The 20,322-nt window shown below is 35.3% G+C and overlaps 2 protein-coding genes across 2 annotated transcripts in view; one reads left to right on the top strand and one right to left on the bottom strand.

Annotated features, from left to right (window-relative positions):
• SHOC1 (shortage in chiasmata 1) overlaps nucleotides 1-20,322 on the top strand; it is an 80,862-nt gene that overhangs the window by 39,635 nt on the left and 20,905 nt on the right. Inside the window, exons 11-20 of the mRNA XM_081804084.1 lie at nucleotides 9-320; nucleotides 2,617-2,736; nucleotides 4,209-4,385; nucleotides 7,141-7,245; nucleotides 10,158-10,336; nucleotides 11,402-11,474; nucleotides 15,784-15,853; nucleotides 17,327-17,505; nucleotides 19,156-19,273; nucleotides 19,911-20,022. Coding sequence (XP_081660210.1) covers nucleotides 9-320; nucleotides 2,617-2,736; nucleotides 4,209-4,385; nucleotides 7,141-7,245; nucleotides 10,158-10,336; nucleotides 11,402-11,474; nucleotides 15,784-15,853; nucleotides 17,327-17,505; nucleotides 19,156-19,273; nucleotides 19,911-20,022 — 1,445 coding nt within the window. The remainder of the gene's footprint in view (nucleotides 1-8; nucleotides 321-2,616; nucleotides 2,737-4,208; nucleotides 4,386-7,140; nucleotides 7,246-10,157; nucleotides 10,337-11,401; nucleotides 11,475-15,783; nucleotides 15,854-17,326; nucleotides 17,506-19,155; nucleotides 19,274-19,910; nucleotides 20,023-20,322) is intronic.
• Nucleotides 17,296-20,322, bottom strand: part of GNG10 (G protein subunit gamma 10) — a 35,957-nt gene continuing 32,930 nt past the window's right edge. The window contains exon 3 of the mRNA XM_081803372.1: nucleotides 17,296-17,566. The gene's annotated coding sequence lies outside the window, so the exon portion shown is untranslated. The remainder of the gene's footprint in view (nucleotides 17,567-20,322) is intronic.

Raw genomic sequence — 20,322 nt, 5'->3', positions numbered from 1 at the left:
TCTGGCAGAAGAAGTACCAGACCTGTGTTTTTCTGATGACAATTTTTCTGTTAAACGACCAAAAGAAGAAAAACCAAAGAATGATCTAGAACTAGTTTATAGAATAAGCCAAAATAAAGAAAATGAAGATTACTTGGAACTTGACTGCACAGTACCATCTATTGAATCATCTTCCTCTCCAAAAATTGAAAAAGCATCTTTTAAACATGGTAAAAAATGGGAGAATGATTTGGACCTTTTGAGTGACTTCATTATGCTGCGAAATAAATATAAAACTTGCACCTCAAAGACTGAAGTCACAGACAGTAAAGAAGATGATGGTGGGTAATTTAGTAATATTTTGGCACAGATATGATAGCTTTAAGGTCTAAATGTATAATTTATTACAGAAGGTAAGAAAATTTAAAGCTCTTTCAAATAGAATATATTCTTTTTTTTTTATAATTTTTTTTTTTAAATAGAATATATTCTTTTTCAAAGTCAAAGAAAGTGTCATTTATTCATGATACTTATTGAATATGGAGATAGATGTGGCTATTTAGATATAGATGTAGATATGTATTTTCCAAAAAATTTAAAAGTACACTTGAACTTGTAAGAAAAACCACTATTTGTAAAACTTGCTTTTGCAACTTGGCCATACAGAGTCAGTATTTCTAACTTTTATTGATCATTCTGCCATTCTTTTTTCTCTTTTAGCTGACAGTTCTCAGTATTACATTTTAATGTGTACTTAAGAACACTTTGCCGATTTGATTGCTTATTACTCTTTTTAAATTTACCAAAGAGTTTCTGTGTGAGTTGTAATTGTTTTACATTCACTGCTTATAACCATATCAAAGGTAGTACGTGTCATACATTTCACTTCTGGTAAAGAAATAATAAGTATTATAGAATATGTTTGACATACATTGCCCAGAAGAATTAAGTACAAAAATATATATATTTTTTGTCACAAACTTCACTTTATTACATGAATAAATCTCCCACTGCTCCCCGCTCTGACCTTTAGGGGAAAAGAGAGAGAGAGAGGGAGAAAACTTACAAAATGAGAGCACACTTGACCTTAAGTACAAAAATATTTATGTGTGAGGGGAGCCTGGGTGGCTCAGTCGTTAAGCGTCTGCCTTCGGCTCAGGTCATGATCCTGGGGTCCTGGGATCGAGCCCCGCATTGGGTTCCCTGCTCTGCAGAAGGCCTGCTTCTCCCTCTCCCACTCCCCCTGCTTGTGTTGCCTCTCTCGCTGTGTCTCTCTCTGTCAAATAAATAAATAAAATCTTAAAAAAAAAAAAATTTATGTATGAGAGTTACAGCATAGTTAGGTCTTATGGTCTCATGTATTATTAACATAAAATTCTGCTGCTTAGTTAATAAGGCCATTTGACTCTCAAACTAAGCTCCTTTATCCAACTTAGCCTTTACTAGAAACAGAGGTAATATTTTGGTATATATTTTACTTCTTGCCTTATTTTATAGTTAATTAAGGGGCAAGAAAGAATGTTACAACTTATTGGGCCCCCTCAAAAACTCTGGTAATTGTATTATTTAATCCTAGCTATTCCAATTATTTTTTTCTTTAAAGATTTTATTTATTTATTTGAGAGAGAGAGAATGAGAGACAGAGCATGAGAAGGAGGAAGGTCAGAGGGAGAAGCAGACTCCCTGCTGAGCAGGGAGCCTGATGCGGGACTCGATCCCGGGACTCCAGGATCACGACCTGAGCCGAAAGCAGTCGCTTAACCAACTGAGCCACCCAGGCGCCCTAGCTATTCCAATTATTTATAGTTAATTAAAAGTATACTTGAAAATAATAACATAATCTAGTTTAGGATATTTTACTCCATTATTTTTCACCATGTATTTAAAGCTCATATATTAAAATGTTTTAAGATGGTATTGTGTTTCTAAAATTACCCTGTAATCATATTATTAATAGATAACATTACTATCTAGTTAATATAAGTAACTATAAATAAATTAATTAGTTATATACATATTTGTAATCCTCTACAATACTTAGGAAAGAAGGAAGAAAACTGACATTTGAATGTTGTATGCCAGGCACTAAAATACATATTAGAGATAAAGATGATACCATTGCTGACCTTGAGAAGCTTACAACATAGTACAGTAGGCTTATAGAAAATGCCTGAGAGCTGAAGGGTGAGTGGTAAGAATTGACCTAATTAAGAAAGGATGGAGCCAGGGAGGGCTTGGGGCATAGGAGAGGATTAGTAGCAGAAGGAGGGGTATGTGGAAAGTCACAGAGAAATGAAATTGAGCCATTTGTGCCTTTCAGGTGTCAGGAACTGTACTTGGTGTTTAATCCCTATAACAATATTCAAAATAGGTATGTTTATCTATATTTTATATATGAGGACACTGAAGCTAGTGTCAGAACTGAGATTGAAACAGTGATTTGATGTCAAGATTCTTTCCACGATTGCCTTCAGCACTGTTACATCCATTGACCTGAATAGTTGTTCAATTTAACACTGACATGTTTCAAGGAAGAACTTTAACAACTGTGATCATATTACATGAAAGCATTTTAAGTAAAGCAACATTAAGTTTCCCTGAATAATGCAAATTAATAATTTTTATTAGAATTTCAAGATAAAGAAGAACATTCTTTGACTCTTCAGGAAGAAAGTCCTCCTGTTTGTACTAATAAAGCCATAGAGAAAATAAATCAGGAAAGGAGAGTGGATAATGTCATTGAAATTCAAGCATCAGGTATGCTGTATGCTTTTAAAATGCATTCAAATTAAGTAAATTTGAAAGCCTTTTCCTGAGTATCTAGGACATACCTGATTTTCCATGTAATTTTCTTCATTTGTTTCAGATGTTTCTTCATTCCATTCCTACTTTTAAGATATTCCTACACCTGAACACCCCATTCACTGCCTCTGCCCCTTTCCATTGCCCTATTCCAGTGCACTCACTGTTATTTCTTCCTTCATTTAAACTGCTGCTTCCTGGGCCGCCTGGGTGGCTCAGTTTGTTAAGCGACTGCCTTTGGCTCAGATCATGATCCTGGAGTCCCAGGATGGAGTCCCACATTGAGCCCCACATCGGGCTCCCTGCTTGGCAGGGAGTCTGCTTCTCCCTCTGACCCTTACCCCTCTCATGCGCTCTCTCTCATGCTCTCTCTCTCTCAAATAAATAAATAAAACCTTTAAAAAATATAAAAAATAAATAAACTGCTGCTTCCCTACATTCATCAGAGAACAGCAGACTGCAGCTGCTCAGACTCTTCTGCCCAGTTAGGAAAAATGAACTGCTGAGGCTTACTCCCTCTGTTCTCTTGCCCACTGTCAGGGTGATGTTAAAAAAGCTATTATTGTTTCCTATAGTGATTAAAATTTTTGCTCCTGCTGTGAAGAAGAATATTCTTTGACTCCTAAAGAATAGCCTACTTAAAAGAACATCATGCTCATTATTAAAATCGATAAGGAAATATGACACTAGTTTTTAATATCTTTTCATTTTTCGGTTCAGTTTTATTTATGACCTTTAGATGATAATGCAAATCTTAAAGTATTGCTATTCTAGTGAAAACTAGAAACAGTTTGTCATTGTGGTAAATTTATTCAGCTTAAGGTTGTAAGCTAATTGTGGAGGGAAAAAAAAAAATATGTGATTCTCTTTATATGGCTCTTCACACTTGCCATATTAGTTACCGAATACATATTTTCTAATAAGCAGAATAACCATAAAATTATACATATTAACCATAAAATTACACAATTAACCATAAAACTACACAAATTCTACAGATGGTTTTTGTTTTGTTTTGTTTTCTTATTATTTTTTTGTTATTTTTGTTACTAGTTTATTTAGAATAAATATCCTAAAATGAACCTCTATATAATCTCACGATTTTTAACTCAGAAAATAATTTGGAGGGGCGCCTGGGTGGCTTAGTCATTAAGCGTCTGCTTTTGGCTCAGGTCATGATCCCAGGGTCCTGGGATCGAGCCCTGCATCAGGCTCCCTGCTCAGCGGGAAGCCTGCTTCTCCCTCTCCCACTCCCCCTGCTTATGTTCCCTCTCTCACTGTGTCTCTGTCAAATAAATAAATGAAATCTTGAAAAAAAATAATTTGGATGTAGTTCAGTTTTCCATGAAGTGACATGTTTAATTGGTTTGTCAAAAAGAGCATGCCATCCTTATCAAACACTATCTTTAATGCTTTTACTTTCACAGAGAGCCAGTGCCAAGCATTCTGTCTCCTAGAAGCAGCAGCTACTCCTATCTTAAAAAAACTTGTATGCCTCTGTACTCTCCCTGCTGCTAATTGGACATTTGCCACTGTCATTTTTGACCAAACAAGGTTCCTCTTAAAGGAACAAGAAAAAGTGATAAGTGATGCTATTCAGCAAGGTAAGTACAAATAAAAGTCATATTATTTAAAAGGATAAAAATTTATGGGTTGTTGTACCAAATGAGTAAAAATTGAATATAGAAGGTATAGAAATTAGTCATGGATGAAGACATAACTTTAATTCAGAATATGACACCCATAAACTAATACTGGAGGGTCAGCTAAGTAAGGAGAAAAAGGTAACAAATACATCTGGCATTGCTTCTCAATAATGCTCCTAACTGACTTATATTACTTGACAGATTCCTAGTGCAAAAACCAAATTAACCCTATTATTGTTAAATCTGAACCACCTAGTTCCCTCCCAAGGTCGGGGGGATGTCAAAAATAGATTAATTAAAGTCAACCCTGGACTTTTCTCCTGGCCAAGATGGAGTAAGAGGGATTGAATTTACACTCCTTTCAGGAAAAAAAATAAAAGACAAAGACAAAATACATGAAAACAGTTTTTAAGACTCTATAGACATCAGGCAGTGAAGCACCCTGATTCCCAAGAGATGGGAAACAAGTAAGGTGAGCCCTACCATTGCCCTAGCTTACTGCCTTGAAAAAGTTGCCAGGCCATAGCACAGGGAGAGATAGTAGGGGCAGAGCCCAGTGGACAATCTGTGTTGAGGAAACAGAACTGAGAGTCCAGGGAGACCAAGGCAGCTAGAGTTCAAAGGATAGAATATGAGAGACAGAGAGAGATTCACACAGAGTATTGAGCAGAGTACTGATCAGAGTATATGTGAGGAAACCACCTGAAGTTGGGGAAGCAAACCATCTGAAAGGATTAGAGGGAGTAGTACTCTGCACTCACACAGGGCAGGGAGTAATGCCTGCTCCGATCAGCTAGATTAGAAAAACTCATAATTTGTGGGGCACCTAACATGGTAAAATTCACAGTGTCTGGCATCCAATCAAAGATTACCAGGCATGACAAGAGATAGGAAAACACAACCCATAATGAGAATATTCCATCAAAGCAAACTCAGAACTGACAAAGATGTTAGCATTATTAGAGAAGGGCACTGAAACTTCTTATAACTATGTTCCATATGTTCAATAAGTTAGAGATAGAAAAAGGACACAAATCAGCCTTTTAGAAATGAATACAGTGTATGAGATGAAAACTGCACTGGATTAATGGCAGAGTAAATATTACAGAAGAAAAGATTAGTAAACTTGAAGCCATAGCAATAGAAACTATTCCAAAATAAAACACGGGTAGATAAAATAATCTAAAAAAAAAAAAAGAAGAAAAGAGCATCAGTGCACTGTGAAACAACTTCAAATAGCCTGACATAATAGTAAGTGGAGTTCTCAAAGGAGAGGCAAAGGGGGTAAACAGAAAAAAATATTTGAAGAAATAGTGACTGAAAGGTTTCCAAACTTAGTTAAAGACTACAAATCCATAGATCCAAGAAACTCAGTGAACCGCAAGCATAAGATGCATAATGAAGCTACATCAAGGCGTATAGTCAAATTGCTCAAAACTGGTAGTAAAGAGAAAATTGTAGGAGCAGCCAGAGGGGGTACGGAAAACATGTTGCATAAGGAAAGCAAAGATAAGGATGACGTAATTTCTTGTCAGAAGTTGTACAAGTGAAAAGACAGTGGAGTAAAATCTTTAAAATACTGAAAGAAGGGGTGCCTGGGTGGCTCAGTCAGTTGAGCAACCAACTCTTGATTTCGGCTCAGGTCATGATCTCAGAGTCCTGGGATTGAGCCCTGCATCTAGCTCTGCACTCAGCTGGGAGTCTGCTTGAGGGTTCTCTCTCTCCTTCTCCCTCTACCCCTCCCCCCACTCTCTCTCTCTCTCAAATAAATAAATCTATGAGAGATGTTCAGAAATGTTCTCCTAAAGAAAGAAGAAAAATGGTACCAAATCTGGTTTCTCTGCTCTGCTCTCATCCCTTCCAGGTCATGATTGACTTGTTACCACAAGTCTTACAGGGGCTGGATATACTACCCAGAAATGGTTCTCCTGTTGCCTCTTGGTTCCCAGTGACTACTTCATATTTGCCTTGATCTTTATTGATTGATTAGATGAGCAGTTTCAAACTTTTTAGCAGAACATTTTGTACAAATAAATATTTCATGGGATCCCACTATATAAAACAGAAAAGTAGAGCTTTTCTGGTTGATTTGGGGCAATGGGCCTAGATTCCTATCTTCTTGGTTTCACTTTTGCACATGGTAAAATCCAATCTGTCATCTTGAAAAAGCTCTAGAACTACATGGAACACATTAAGTAGACAATTGGCCTGTCCCTGTGAATACATCCCTTGTTTGAGTCATATCTTTGGACAATTATTCCCAGGTGTCTCTACCTTCATTTTAAGGTATTGCTTTATGTTATGATCACCCATCTTTATCTTCACCAGTTGGCAAGTTATGAGTTTAATTTTCTTCTTGTTTTATAACTGGGAATCACTGATCTTTTTTCCTAAGTGGGAAAGCAACAAGAGTATGAACACTGAGGTTAGCCATCTGGGTTTGAATGCCAGCTCCACCATTTATTCACATATTGACCTTGGACAGTTACTTAACCTTGTTCAGACTATTTCCTCATCCAAAAAATGAGGCTCATAATAAACTTGTCTGACAGGGTTATCATTATAGATTCAGTGAAATAACCAGCTTACATACAGCCTGGCACATAGTAAGTACCTGATAATGAATGTTAGCTATTATTGTTAAGCATTCTGATACACATTCAAAAATTCTGATGTGTATCTTATGTTTTTAAATATGTTTCTGCTTGCTTAGGTACAAATGATGAAAAAGAAATGACGTTCAAGCATGCTGCTCTCTTACATCTTCTGGTAACAATTAGAGATGTCCTTTTAACATGTAGCTTGGACACAGCGTTGGGTTAGTGGGGGAAATTTTTATTTCCCCTTTTCTTCCTATTGAAATATTTCATCTGAAATAACTTTTACTTTTCTGAAAAAGAAATTATAAGAAATGATGTAGCCTCTTTTACTTCTGCATTAAACATTATGTACATTTTGACATAATTATAATAGAATATATATTTTTATTCTGCCTGTATTCTTTAAAAGAAATCATTTGTAACAAATATCATCACTTAGAAAAATAGGTTTAGGATTCTCTAATCTAGGCCTGAATTATAGAGTCATAATGCCTTAAACAGATTTGATTGTATAATCATTGTCATGCACGACTTTTTAATGTAAGGTGATATTTTGCCATGTACGTTTTAGGTCTTCATTGAATGTTTGTGGCTTTGAATCTTTGCTAGGTGAATATACATAACTAATATAACCAAATTATTAGTAGTAAGATATTTTGCAATTTCTTTTTTAGTTTTGTCTGTAAATTAGGATATGAATTACTGGAGGAATAAAAATCAAACTATTTTGAATACATTGGAAAATTTAAAGATTTTAGAAATTTTTTCTAAACTATGAAAATCATTTAAATATCTGTCTCAGTACATTACTGCTTGAGGCTCCTTAATGCAGGATTATTTAGACTTGTTTAGTAATGGTATGCTTATAGGATTGTTTCATAATTTAGAATTTCTAGAACCTATTTAAAATATAAAGTGAAAATAATTTTGCTCTGATCTGTGACCCAGAGGTTTTGTTTTATCTGTGACCCAGACAAGTATTTCTCTAATCCAAGGTTTTGATAAGTACTGAGCAGCAGTGAATTACAACTATACTCCCTTTACGGCACTGGGAGTTATATTTGGCCAAGCATTATATTAGTATTATCTGGCCAAGTATTATAACTAAATTACAGCTACCTTTAGAAAGCCCAACATGGTGTTTTTCCTTTTCTCTCCAATTAAACCACTTGGGTGTTGATGCTGATTGGGTTGTTTTACCTCCATCTCCATCAAGTATGGATTGGGGGCTCTCGCCCTAGTTTACAGTACCTGGAATTGGTATAAGGGTGTAGTATTACATGCCCTTCTATTTCGTCACCTGTCTTTTCAGCTTCCATAAAAAATCATCAGTTCTATCAAAAGCTAAGCTGATTGTTAAAGCATAGTGTAAGGCAGAATGTCAGAATCTAGACTACCTGAGCTCCCAGTGCTGTAAAGAGAGTACATTGTGGGGGCGCCTGGGTGGCTCAGTTGTTAAGCGTCTGCCTTCGGCTCAGGTCATGATCCCGGAGTCCTGGAATCGAGCCCTGCATCGGGCTCCCTGCTTGTCGGGAAGCCTGCTTCTCCCTCTCCCACTCCCCCTGCTTGTGTTCCTGCCCTTGCTATCTCTCTCTCTCTGTCAAATAAATAAATAAAATCTTAAAAAAAAAAAAAGTGCATTGTGACTCGCTGCTGCTTAATACTTATTAGTATTAGAGAGCTAGAATTAGAGAAATAATATTTATGGAGGATTGCTTGAGATATATTCACCTTTAAGTACTCTTACAGTCTACCCTAGGATAAGGTGAGACCATTAAGAACCATGTACTTGGGCTGAATAATTTTTACTCCTCAAAGAAGTACTTTCACCAAATCAAACTTGGACATTGCTATTTGGCTACCTTGAGGAATACTATGAAAGTAAAATCCTCGTTGGAAAACGAACTTCTTAAGCCCTACATACCAAGCCATAAGGAATAACCTAGCCACCTTGGACATTTTTAGTGGAGAGATTTCTCACTCCTCTAAACCTCTCAAAATCAAAGAGTTAGTTAGTTTGTCCTCTTTTCTTTTTCTCTGCATAGTGTCAGAGAAAGAAAGGTCCATGGGGGTCTGGCTGTCTGCCCTGCTGCCTTCCAGAATTCTGTATTTTTCTCCCAGTTTCTAGTTTGCTACCTCTCCCAAGCTAGCAAGTTAATGAGTTTCAAGATTAAAGGTATAGAGTTTCACTTCTGAGCTTTAACCCAGAAATAAATTCAGTATTGTGTAATGGATATTATAGCAACAATATGTACTATGGCACAAAGGATGGAGACTGTTAACTTAAAGCTGAATATTTGTTTAAAAACAAGTAGGAGTTTGCCAAATAAATAAAGTGTAAAAGGGTCTTATAAGCAGAATTGAGAGCCCAGAAGAATGACCCAGTGGGTGTGCTGCATATAGCTAAATCGAAGAGTATAAGGTAGAAAGGAATAGGAACTAAGCCTGAAGACATAACAAAGAGACAAATCATGAATAGCCTTTTAAACTGCACAAAAGAGTTCAGACCTTATTCTGTAGATGATAAGGAGCTATTGAAACAGGGATGCTACTGGATTAGGCTTCTCTTTCAGAAGATTAGGTCTAGAGAATCAGGAAGAGCTTTTAGGCAGAAATCCCTGGGAAAGTCTAGATTTATTGAATATGAACTTGCAGGGATTGGTCTCAGGATTCTGTGTTTAGAAACTGCTTTAGTGAGTCTGAATTTAGGCTCTGCTGTTTTAGCAGCTATATAAGTGAATTATGCATAAATATCATGGATTATATCCCAAGAGTTTATAGACTAATGAGATTGTCATATACATAAATAAGAAATCAAGTACAAAAGCTTTATAGATAAAATACCAAGAAAATTCCAGTGAAGTGGCATTTCCATACGACTTGCATGTAAGTGTAGATCAAGCCAGAAGGCAGGAAAAGATGGGATATATTCAGAGGATATATAGAGTATGTCATTATGTAGCTTAAAAGAAGACATTTGGTACATATTTTTCAGCTTCACTCAGTTTAAAGGTTTTCATTAGTCAATATCTTTGATCAAAATCGGAAAACGATTAACTCTGTTATGACTCATGGAGTTTCTCAAAGAACAAAAAGATATGCCTTTCCCCCCTGCTTTTGTTTTTAACAGGATATTTGTCAAATGCAAAAGATATCTACAGAAGCATTTTAGGCTCCTATTTGGATGACATTTGGAGACAGCTGGAGATTGTACAGTTTATTAGGGAAAAAAAGCCTGAAACCAACTACAAGATACAAGAACTGCAATGTCAGATACTAAATTGGATGCAAAGTGAGCAACAGATTAAGGTAAATGCTGGAATAAAGCAGATAACGGTAATCAGCTTAAACAAGAATTGTATGTAAGAAATTTTTGCATTTAACTCAGAAATTATGAAATAGTCTAGACTATTTGGTCCCTTGATGGTTTTCTCCTTAAGTAAGTTAACAAAACAGAATCAGACACAGAGAAAGGATGATTTGCATCATTGTTCATGTATCTTGAATTTAAAAATACTTTAATTTTTATTATACGCAGTTTTCTATGGATTGGCTCTCCAAATTTCAAAACTGTTGTCTGGTACATCTAAGTTCCTGAACATATACCAAATAACAGAACTACAATAATTTATTTTTAATATTAAGCCAGAATCTCATCTTATATGATTCTATAAAAAAAAAAAAAAGCATTTAGCTTATGCTTTGGATTATATTGGAAATTTTTGTCCACCCTACCTCAAGCGTATGAAGGTTACATTGATAAAGACTTAAGAGGAAATACTTTCTTAAATGTTTTCAAACCAGAAAACTTTTCAAGTGCTTTACGCTAAATCTGGATATAAATTTGGCCTTTTTCTTCTTTTTTTCTTTGTCCCTCCTGTGTCTTTATCTCCAACTCTGTGGTTACTTAGATAACTTGCTTGTCGTTAAAATAAAGTAAAATAATCAGTAAGAAATTTAAGAATTGGAATTTATTTGTTGTCCTCTCCCCGCCACCACCAAAAAAAGCTATAATGATAACTAGGAAAGTATAGCAACAAATCATTGGTTTTTTTTCCAATCAATTCAAACTTGTCTGGGTTGAATTTACGCTAACAATGCAGGTAGAGACAATTTATGTATACAGTCACCCATATGGGAGTACACGGATGCTAAGAATGCCCCACTTCAGAATATTTTCCTCATTGATATTTGATCTTACCAGAATTTATTCCTTTGTGTTTAAGCACTGACATCTTTTACAGCACAAATATTTACTTGGTAATCTTTTTGCCAATAGTTTCATGTAACCAATCAAGCTTGTTATTTTGTCACAGTAGCAAAACTATGAAAAAGAATAATTCAGAGATATATGAAATTCTTATTTTTGATCAGGTGCTGATTATAGTAAGAATGGACTCAGATGGTGAAAAACATTTACTCATTAAAATCCTTAACAAAATGGAAGGTAGGGAGTTTTAAATTATGCTTCATTTGATAACAGATGTTTGGAACATATAAAAATGTAGTGATCTAAGTTTTTAAATTAAGATATAATAATGAAATTCATTCTTTAAAAGTATATAACTCAGTGGAATCTAACCAGTTTTTAAATAAATCTGGACTTTAGGTGTGCAATATAAATATCCTATAATGTACTTATATGTACATTATATGTACTTTTGTGTATATTATTATCAATTGACACATTTTATTGATTGACTACTAGTTGCTAAATGATTCTGTATATTACAACAACTCTATAAATCAGTTTTACAAATAAAGAAACTAAAGTTCATAAAGGTGTTGTAACATGCCGCACCTCACAGGTGGTAAGTGAGGGACTCAGGATTTGAACCAAGGTCTGTCTTGTTCTAGTGTCATTCTTCAACTCTTCTACCAACTATTGCCCCCTCTGCCAACCCTTTCCACCCTGTGCCATGGAACCCCTTGCTTATATGTAAACTATTTTCCTTTTTTTATCTCCTTGTCTTAAGTGAACCCAGCTTTTCGCAGATGATACAGCTTCCCCTGTATCCCTTTCATATAGAAGCTGATAATTCTCTCCCTCTTATATATGATATATATATCATAGGATTGAAAGGGCCATTTCTTGCTTTTCATTATCCTTTCCAAAATATTATTATTTCTCTATCCTCTGAGGCTAGGCCATATTGCTACACCATTCGCTACGACTCCATATTGCCATCATCTAGTAGCCACTCAAACATTCCCCATCATCCATGGACAGTTGTGCACCTGGTTCATGGTATTCTTTTCACTCCTAGTCCTGCCATTATCCTAGGTGTCTTTAATGTGAATGGCTCATTCAGTACCCTGACCTTATAGTTTCATTGGCCTCCACAGGAGAAATGATATTCACTCCTTGGCTATGCCATTAACCTTGTAATAATGCAGAGCTGTGCTACTTCTGAACTTTAAACTCTGACACACTGCTCTCTGTCCACAGCTATCTTACCTCTTCCATGATGTTCAACAACTTAGAGATCTGTAATCAATCAACTCCTTTTTTGTTTCACATTTTTCTCTTTCCAGGCTTGGTGATGTGCCCATGACTTTAATCAGTCTTGTCCTTCTACTGTACCTTCCATTTAAATCTCAGCTCTGAATCCATCAAGACGTTTAACCTCTCTGTTCCTATACCTGAGCTCCTGAGCATTATTAGAGAAAATCAGATAGTTTAGTACCACTACAAACTTAACTTCTCTGACCTTGTATGGGCTCTCAATACCTCTTTTTTTTTTTTTAATGTTTTATTTATTTATTCATGAAAGTCAGAGAGAGAGGGAGAGAGACAGAGGCAGAGGGAGAAGCAGGCTCCCCGCCTAGCAGGGAGCCCAATGCGGGACTCGATCCCAGAACCCCGGGACCATGACCTGAGCTGAAGGCAGACGCTCAACCATCTGAGCCACCCAGGTGCCCCGGCTCTCAATATCTCTTAACAACCTTTCATCTTACAACCTTACCATCTACAAACTTACCTTCATTTCTTTTATTCTTTTATCTTTTCCTCCTTTCTTTATAAGGGAGGTAAACCTCCTCCCTTCGAAAAACAATTTCTCACTTCTGCTTTAGATCCCATCTCTTCCCGCATCAGTGTGTTCCCATCAGTTATTTCCTCGCCCAACCTTCCTCTCCAGTGACTCTCCCTTAATCTTTAAGCACTCCAGTATTAAAAATAAAATACCATCCTCAACCTATGTCACCCTTTGTTTACTATTTCTCTTCCCTCCATAAATTGCATCTTTGGCCATCTCCAAATATATCTTTGCTGTAACCCTACCAAACTGTTTATCATGCTATTTCTCATCTCCATGCCTTTACACCTCCTGTTTCTGCTACATAGTGCTCTTCTCCCTTCTTTAGCAGCTAACTCCTACACATCCTTTAAAAATTAGTTAAAACAGGACCGCTTCGGACCTCCACCAGAGTTTCCTCTGGCTTCGCATTTGTTCAGGAAGCCTTGATTTAAATGCTTTCCCTAGGGCGCCTGGGTGGCTCAGTTGGTTAAGCAACTGCCTTTGGCTCAGGTCATGGTCCCGGAGTCCTGGGATCGAGTCGCACATTGGGCTCCCAGCTCAGCGGGGAGCCTGCTTCTCCCTCTGACCCTCTCCCCTCCCATGCTGTTTCTCTCTCTCAAATAAATAAATAAATAAAATCTTTAAAAAAATGAATGAATGAATGAATAAATAAATAAATAAATGCTTTCCCTTGTGCTCTTAGTGTATTATGTGCATACTTCCAAGGCCCTACTTACCATCCTAGGCTATAACAACTGAGATTCTATTGTCTGTTTTCCTCACTAGCATGTCACTTTCTGGAGGGTAAGGACCATGCCCTAATTTGTATTACCAGCATCCACAAAAATGCCTGGAATATAGAAGGGACTTTATGTAAATGAATTGAATAACTGAACTAATGAATGCCTCTCTGTATACCTAGTAGACTGAGACTAGTGAAAAAGATTGAACTGAACTATATACAAATATTACAAACGTCTGCTTATCAGTGCACTTAGCAAAATTAACTATTAAATTATAGCAATGTGAGAATGGAAGACTTTTTGCAGTCGAACTTTATAAGGTGCTATTTCTAGACATTATCATGTGTCTAGAGTCCAGATTTGCCAGCCTGGATCTTATTATTTCATCCAGTTTTCCGGGCCTGGGAAGATGAGGTTTTATCCACCAAATTCACAAGATTTTACTAGTACCAAAATGTTAAAGTAGTAGTTAACAATTGTGAGGCTGTACTTGCCACACCTGTCTGGAATCAGGGTAACTGAAAACTTTTTTTTTTTAATTAAGAAAGTGCTGAGCAATGTAGCATTAAGAAACAGGAATTTGGGTAACTGAGGTAATACTTTTGTGAAGAGGCTGAGGAAATATGCCTGCCCCACAGAGAAGAATACTTAGACCTACTTAATGGGGCATCTTTTCCTTTGATGTGCTTAAGACACATGGACAAATTATTATTGTATATATTACTTCTTATATAGGCTTCATGCTGAACATTCTATTTCTTTCGGCTTTGGGGATTATATCATCACTACTCTGCTATTTTATTTCAACAAGGTTGAAACTGACACAAAAATATTTGACTCTAAGCTGAAAAAAAAATGTGTTTCCTATCTTTTAACAAGCAGCTATCCTCTGTGTCTAGGAGTGAGGCCTTTTTTTTCTGTCTAGGGTTAGAAAGTAGAAATGTGGTTTCATCTTCTCTGCTTGCAAGATCCTAGTAATGCATTTAGCAAGTAATCTGCTTTGAGATTACAGCTAAAACAAATCAGCTAAAGAGATTAAGTTTTAAATAGTATGAGCTTGGGGTACCTGACTGGTTCAGTCGGTGGACCATGCGACTCTTGATCTGAGCATTGTGAGTTTGAACCCCACGTTGGGTGTAGAGATTGCTTAAAAATAAAATCTTTTAAAATAATAATAATAATATGACTTTATAAATTTATATACAAAAGAGAAATACTACTCATCCTCTTCTTATTGCTACCAAAACTATTGTCATATCAAGCCAAGTAAACATTAAATTATTAAGCATTACTCTGTCATTATCACATCATGCCTTTGTCAACTTTACAACTGACAAACATACACCAATCGAGAGTAAAATTTATTTTAACTAGAATCAGTTATTCTTAAACCAGTGATGTCTACCAAAAATAAACTATATGTGTGGCTACAGAATTTTTTGAAATCTATTTTGTTAAAAAATCGGTAACATAAGAAACTTAAATTACAATTAAGAAGCAGAAGTGACTCTAAGGAGCAGATGGCACCCAGTAGGTCTTCTACTTCTTATACAGCCAGTAGAAGGGAAAAAACAACATCAAAATGTAGTCACTTGCTATTTAGTTATGTACTTAAATTTTTGACTAGAGAAAAAAGGTAAAATCAACCATGATTTTTAGCAAAGTAAAATTAAATGCACAGAATTGATGAGTGTTTAATTTGGCTACTTTAAAATTAAGATTTTGATACATTTTATTATTTTACATAATAAATTCAGAATTTCCATGCTTATACATATAAAACATATACACACAACAGAAATATTGCCCATGCTTCAAACTTTCGGACACCCACAGACAGAAAAATAATCCAGCAAATTGTATTTTAAGCAGTTTCCTTGTTCAAGGTCTTCAGTTCATTTTTTATGATAGTGAAATATATGAACACCTAAAAATTATATATGAACAAAACACTGAAAAACACTTTTTGTATTACTCTTTTTTTTCCCAACAGGTTTAACATTGACTGTCTTACATTCAAACAGAAGGAAAGATTTTGTGGAATCTGAAGGTGTTTTAAATGGGTAAAAATGTATTTCTTCACCTATGGGGAATAAGCATACCAGTTCCACAGGAAAAGCACAATTTCTCCTGGAATTTAACTTTTTAAAAGGTTTAATAAAACCTGAAATGAATCAATGTATCTCTCCTCTTCCTGAAAAGTGTTTTACATTAGAATACTTGAACTCAGGTCATTGCCTTGTGTATTATCTATTATTGTTGTCCAGAATTTTAGTTCAGTCTTGCTTTAATATCCCCAACTTATCATTATCAGTGTTACTGTTAGGACAGGAAGTACCCATTTAGATTTACCCTTGTTTATACCAGTTTTGGGTTTTTTTTGCTCAGCATTGTTTCTTATATCTTCTTTCTTTCCTTCTTCCTGAAGTACATTCTTTAGAAATTCTTTTGGTGCGAGCATGCTAATAATAAAATTTAGTGTTGACTTGTCTAAAAATGTTTTTATTTTGCCTTATTTTATGTAGAAATTTTTATTTCTAATATTGGGATCCAGATAATAAAAAGAGAAGTTGTAAATCAAATAGAAGCCCATAAAAGCATTTAACTTATGTCTATTATCTATCTAGATTGCTCTAAATAGAAAGCAGCAGTAGAGAATTTTCATTCCAATAAGTGCTATTATATGGAATTTGAAGATAGGAAAGATAAACTTATGATATTTAAGTATCTGTTTTTTGTTGTTGCTAAATCACCTATGAAGCTCATTGAGAAAAAGAAAAATCATTTCAAAGTTGTCAGATAATATTCTCTTATGTAGATCCTCAAAGATGAAACCTCACATGTGTAAGAAAATGAATTCTCACAGTGACTTGTCTGTTATTGATAGGACTCAGTTAATAAAATTAGGGTCCCTTGCATTTGAGAATGTGAAGTAGTCCACAGTTTTTTAGATCCTGTTTTTTTAAAAAATACATGACCATAGGGGCACCTGGCTGGCTCAGTTGGAAGAGCACACAACTCTTGATCTCGGGGTTGTGAGTTTGAGCCCCACATTGGATGTAGAGATGACTTAAAAATAAAATCTTAAAAGGGGCACCTGGGTAGCTCAGTTGGTTAAATGTCTGCCTTTGGCTCAGGTCATGATCCCAGGGTCCTGGGATCAAGCCCCATGTCATCATCGTCATCATTATCATCATCATCATCCTCATCCCTCATCGTAGGGCTCCCTGCTCAGTGGGGAGCCTGCTTGTCCCTCTGCCCCTTTCCCTTTTGGGCTGGCTCTCTCTCTAGAATAAATAAATAAAATCTTTTTAAAAAATCTTTAAAATTTTTAAAAAAATGGATGACCATCAAAAAGAAAGATAAAAGGGAATTAGCACAATTGGAGAACAAATCAACAGAAAATACATGAGTGCCTTTCCAAGATAAGTAGGCACAGACTAGAGAAGAATAAAATAGCCAAAGACAGTCATCTTTTGGCCTCCCAATAATGACACAAATATAATTCTATTTTCTTGGCTTTATTTTGTTTTCAGTACAAGTTCCTGTGTAGTTGTACATAATCAATATATTGGATCAGATTTCCCCTGGAGTAACTTCTCATTTGTGGTGGAATACAATTTTGTAGAAAACTCTTGTTGGACTAAACACTGCGAGAAATTGAATATTCCTCACAAGGTCTTCAAAGTGATTCTTCCAGACACAGTTTTAAAGAGTAAGGATATAAACTAAATCCTTTTGTTGTAGTAGAATGGAAATTGTTTTCTGCTTCTGATCTGTGGAAAGAGAATGAGCAATGGCATTAGAGGACTTGAGTTCAAACTCTAACCTCAGCACTCCATGTGACCTTGGGCCAGTTCTTTACCCCTTACCTCTCATTCCTCATTTGTAAAGTAAGGTTTACTGGTTATATTTGTCTTCATCCCTTTACCTTCTAAATTTTACTTATAATAGCACAATCTATTACAATTATATCGAATCTTCACCTGATACTTCTATGCAGTAGTATTTTTTATTGAATTTTAGGGGAAAATTCTGTCGTAGTATGTTGACTGATTCAGAAAACTTAATGTGCCAAAAAAAATTATACATAAACACTTCGAAAAGAGTTTAAAACCACTTTGTATATCATTCAGTTTCTTTGTACTTCTCAGCAACACTTCACATGACTCAGGTTGTGAATTCTCACATCCATTAAATTAAAAAGCCTGTACATTTTTAGTCCCAGTGCATCCCTTTCAATACTTGCCTTGAGTTATTTTCTGTCCACCTCAAGTCTGAGTGGGAAGTTTTGAATTCTGAGATATTCCAATTCAATTCTAAAAATACGGTCACCATAATGATTACTTTGGAATCTTTGATATATGAAATTAAATGTTAAATTGATTAAATAAGGGTCCCCCAAAAGATAAAAGATAAATATCCCAGTTTATATGTAGAGGCTCCTTCCATTCTCTCAAAGATGAACTTAATTGGGGACGCCTGGGTGGCTCAGTTGGTTAAGCAACTGCCTTCGGCTCAGGTCATGATCCCAGGGTCCTGGGATCAAGTCCTGCATTGGGCTCCCTGCTTCTCCCTCTGCCTGCCACTCCTCCTGCTTATGCTCTCTCTCTCTCTCTGACAAATAAATAAAATCTTAAAAAAAAAAAAAAGATGAACTTAATTGATTCAACCAATTCCTTATTTGGAGCATTTACAATGCTTCAATTTTCCACTATTGTAATATAAGATTTATAGTAGCTTATATGTCTTATTTATTTTTGTATACTTGTTCTAAGAAGTAAAATGAGTTGCTGGGTCAAAGGTATACATACATTTATATATTGCCAAATATCCTTCCAGAAATGCTATCTCAATTCATATTTGTGCAGAAAGTAAAGAGAATCTTTTCCCCAATATCTTTACTGTAAGTAGGTATTATTATTCTTTTAAATCTTTGACAGAATTATAGGCATAAAATATTTTATAGTTATGTTATAGTTAGTTAATTACAGATAATGTCTTAGATTATCCATATCTTTTCAGATGTGAATTGATCTTGTATAGCCATTCTTTTGTAAATTGCCTATTAATGTTCTTTGTCCATTTATCTATTGATGTATTTATTATTTTCCTATTAACGTATCATAGTAGTTTTAGTAAATTCTGTTAATGCTGTTTTATTTTTAGGTAGTAGGATAACATATGGTTTTTATTTTATTCTTCAGACCTTTCTTTATTCTGATTTCTGATTTTTTACAATGACTATGTTTTATTTTTGTACTACTCCTTGAACATACACTTGCTATTCTCATGTTTAGTAAAAAAGAGAAAGAGCTGAAGGATAAGAAAAAAGAGAAATATTTATAAACTTTCTCTTATTTAGGAAGCACCTTGCTGGATAGTTTTGGTGGATTTCTTTTGGAAATTCAGGTTCCATATGTGTTTTTTGCATCTGAAGGACTTCTTAATACTCCAGAAATACTTCGGTTGCTAGAATCCAAGTAAGTTATTGATTTCATAACTTTAGCAAAGGTATATATATCCTAAATGGCTAAACATTGTGCTATATACGTGGCATATTTCTCTCTGATTGAAGCGTGCAGTTATATCACATAGAAATAGTTTTCCAGAGAGTTTATGTCAAGTTACACTTCTCTCCCTATAGTACACCACCATAATTACTGAATATTATCTTTTTTGGCAATATATATCAATCATGTGAAGAAAAAATATTTCATTATTGTCTAAATTTATATCTTAATTTCGTTTCTCTTGTTACCAGCAAATATGAACACTATCTGTCTTTTTTTTCCTGCGAATTTTATAGTCCTATCTTTGGGTCATTGATAATATTGAGAATGAGTATTCTTAATTAAAGGGCTTTAAATATTGAATGGGAAATAGGACTACGAAGCTTTAAGTGAAATACCTAAGGCAATGCACATCTCAACTAATTTGTCATATATACTGAATAAATCATTATTTCATTCCTCAAATTTATAAAGTAGAATAAATTGATGTATGAAAGAAAAAGCACAGTAGTTCAAATAATTTAATATGCAAGAGGACAATACAGCTTTTCTTAAGGAATTTTTCTTAGCATTTCATTATGTCACCCCAAAATATGGTATTTTACAGGTACAATATCACACTAGTGGAGAGATGCTGCAGTGAGTCGTTGAAACTCTTTGGATGTACAGAGTGTTACGTGGTGGTGACAGTTGATGAACACACTGCCATAATTTTGCAGGTAAAATTATATAGTAAAGAATATAAATTAAATATAGTACAGGGGCGCCTGGGTGGCTCAGTCGTTAAGCGTCTGCCTTCGGCTCAGGTCATGATCCCAGGGTCCTGGGATTGAGCCCCACATCGGGCTCCCTGCTCGGCGGGAGGCCTGCTTCTCCCTCTCCCACTCCCCCTGCTTGTGTTCCCTCTCTCGCTGTGTCTCTCTCTGTCAAATAAATAAATAAATAAAAATCTTTTAAATAAATAAATAAATAAATATAGTACAATATATATAACCATGTAATTTATTATTAGCTTTACT

Source organism: Leptonychotes weddellii, chromosome 14 (genome assembly GCF_054177405.1).
Source record: "Leptonychotes weddellii isolate Sample4059 chromosome 14, ASM5417740v2, whole genome shotgun sequence".
Lineage (NCBI taxonomy): Eukaryota > Metazoa > Chordata > Mammalia > Carnivora > Phocidae > Leptonychotes > Leptonychotes weddellii.
This window is presented reverse-complemented; position numbering and strand designations above follow the sequence as displayed.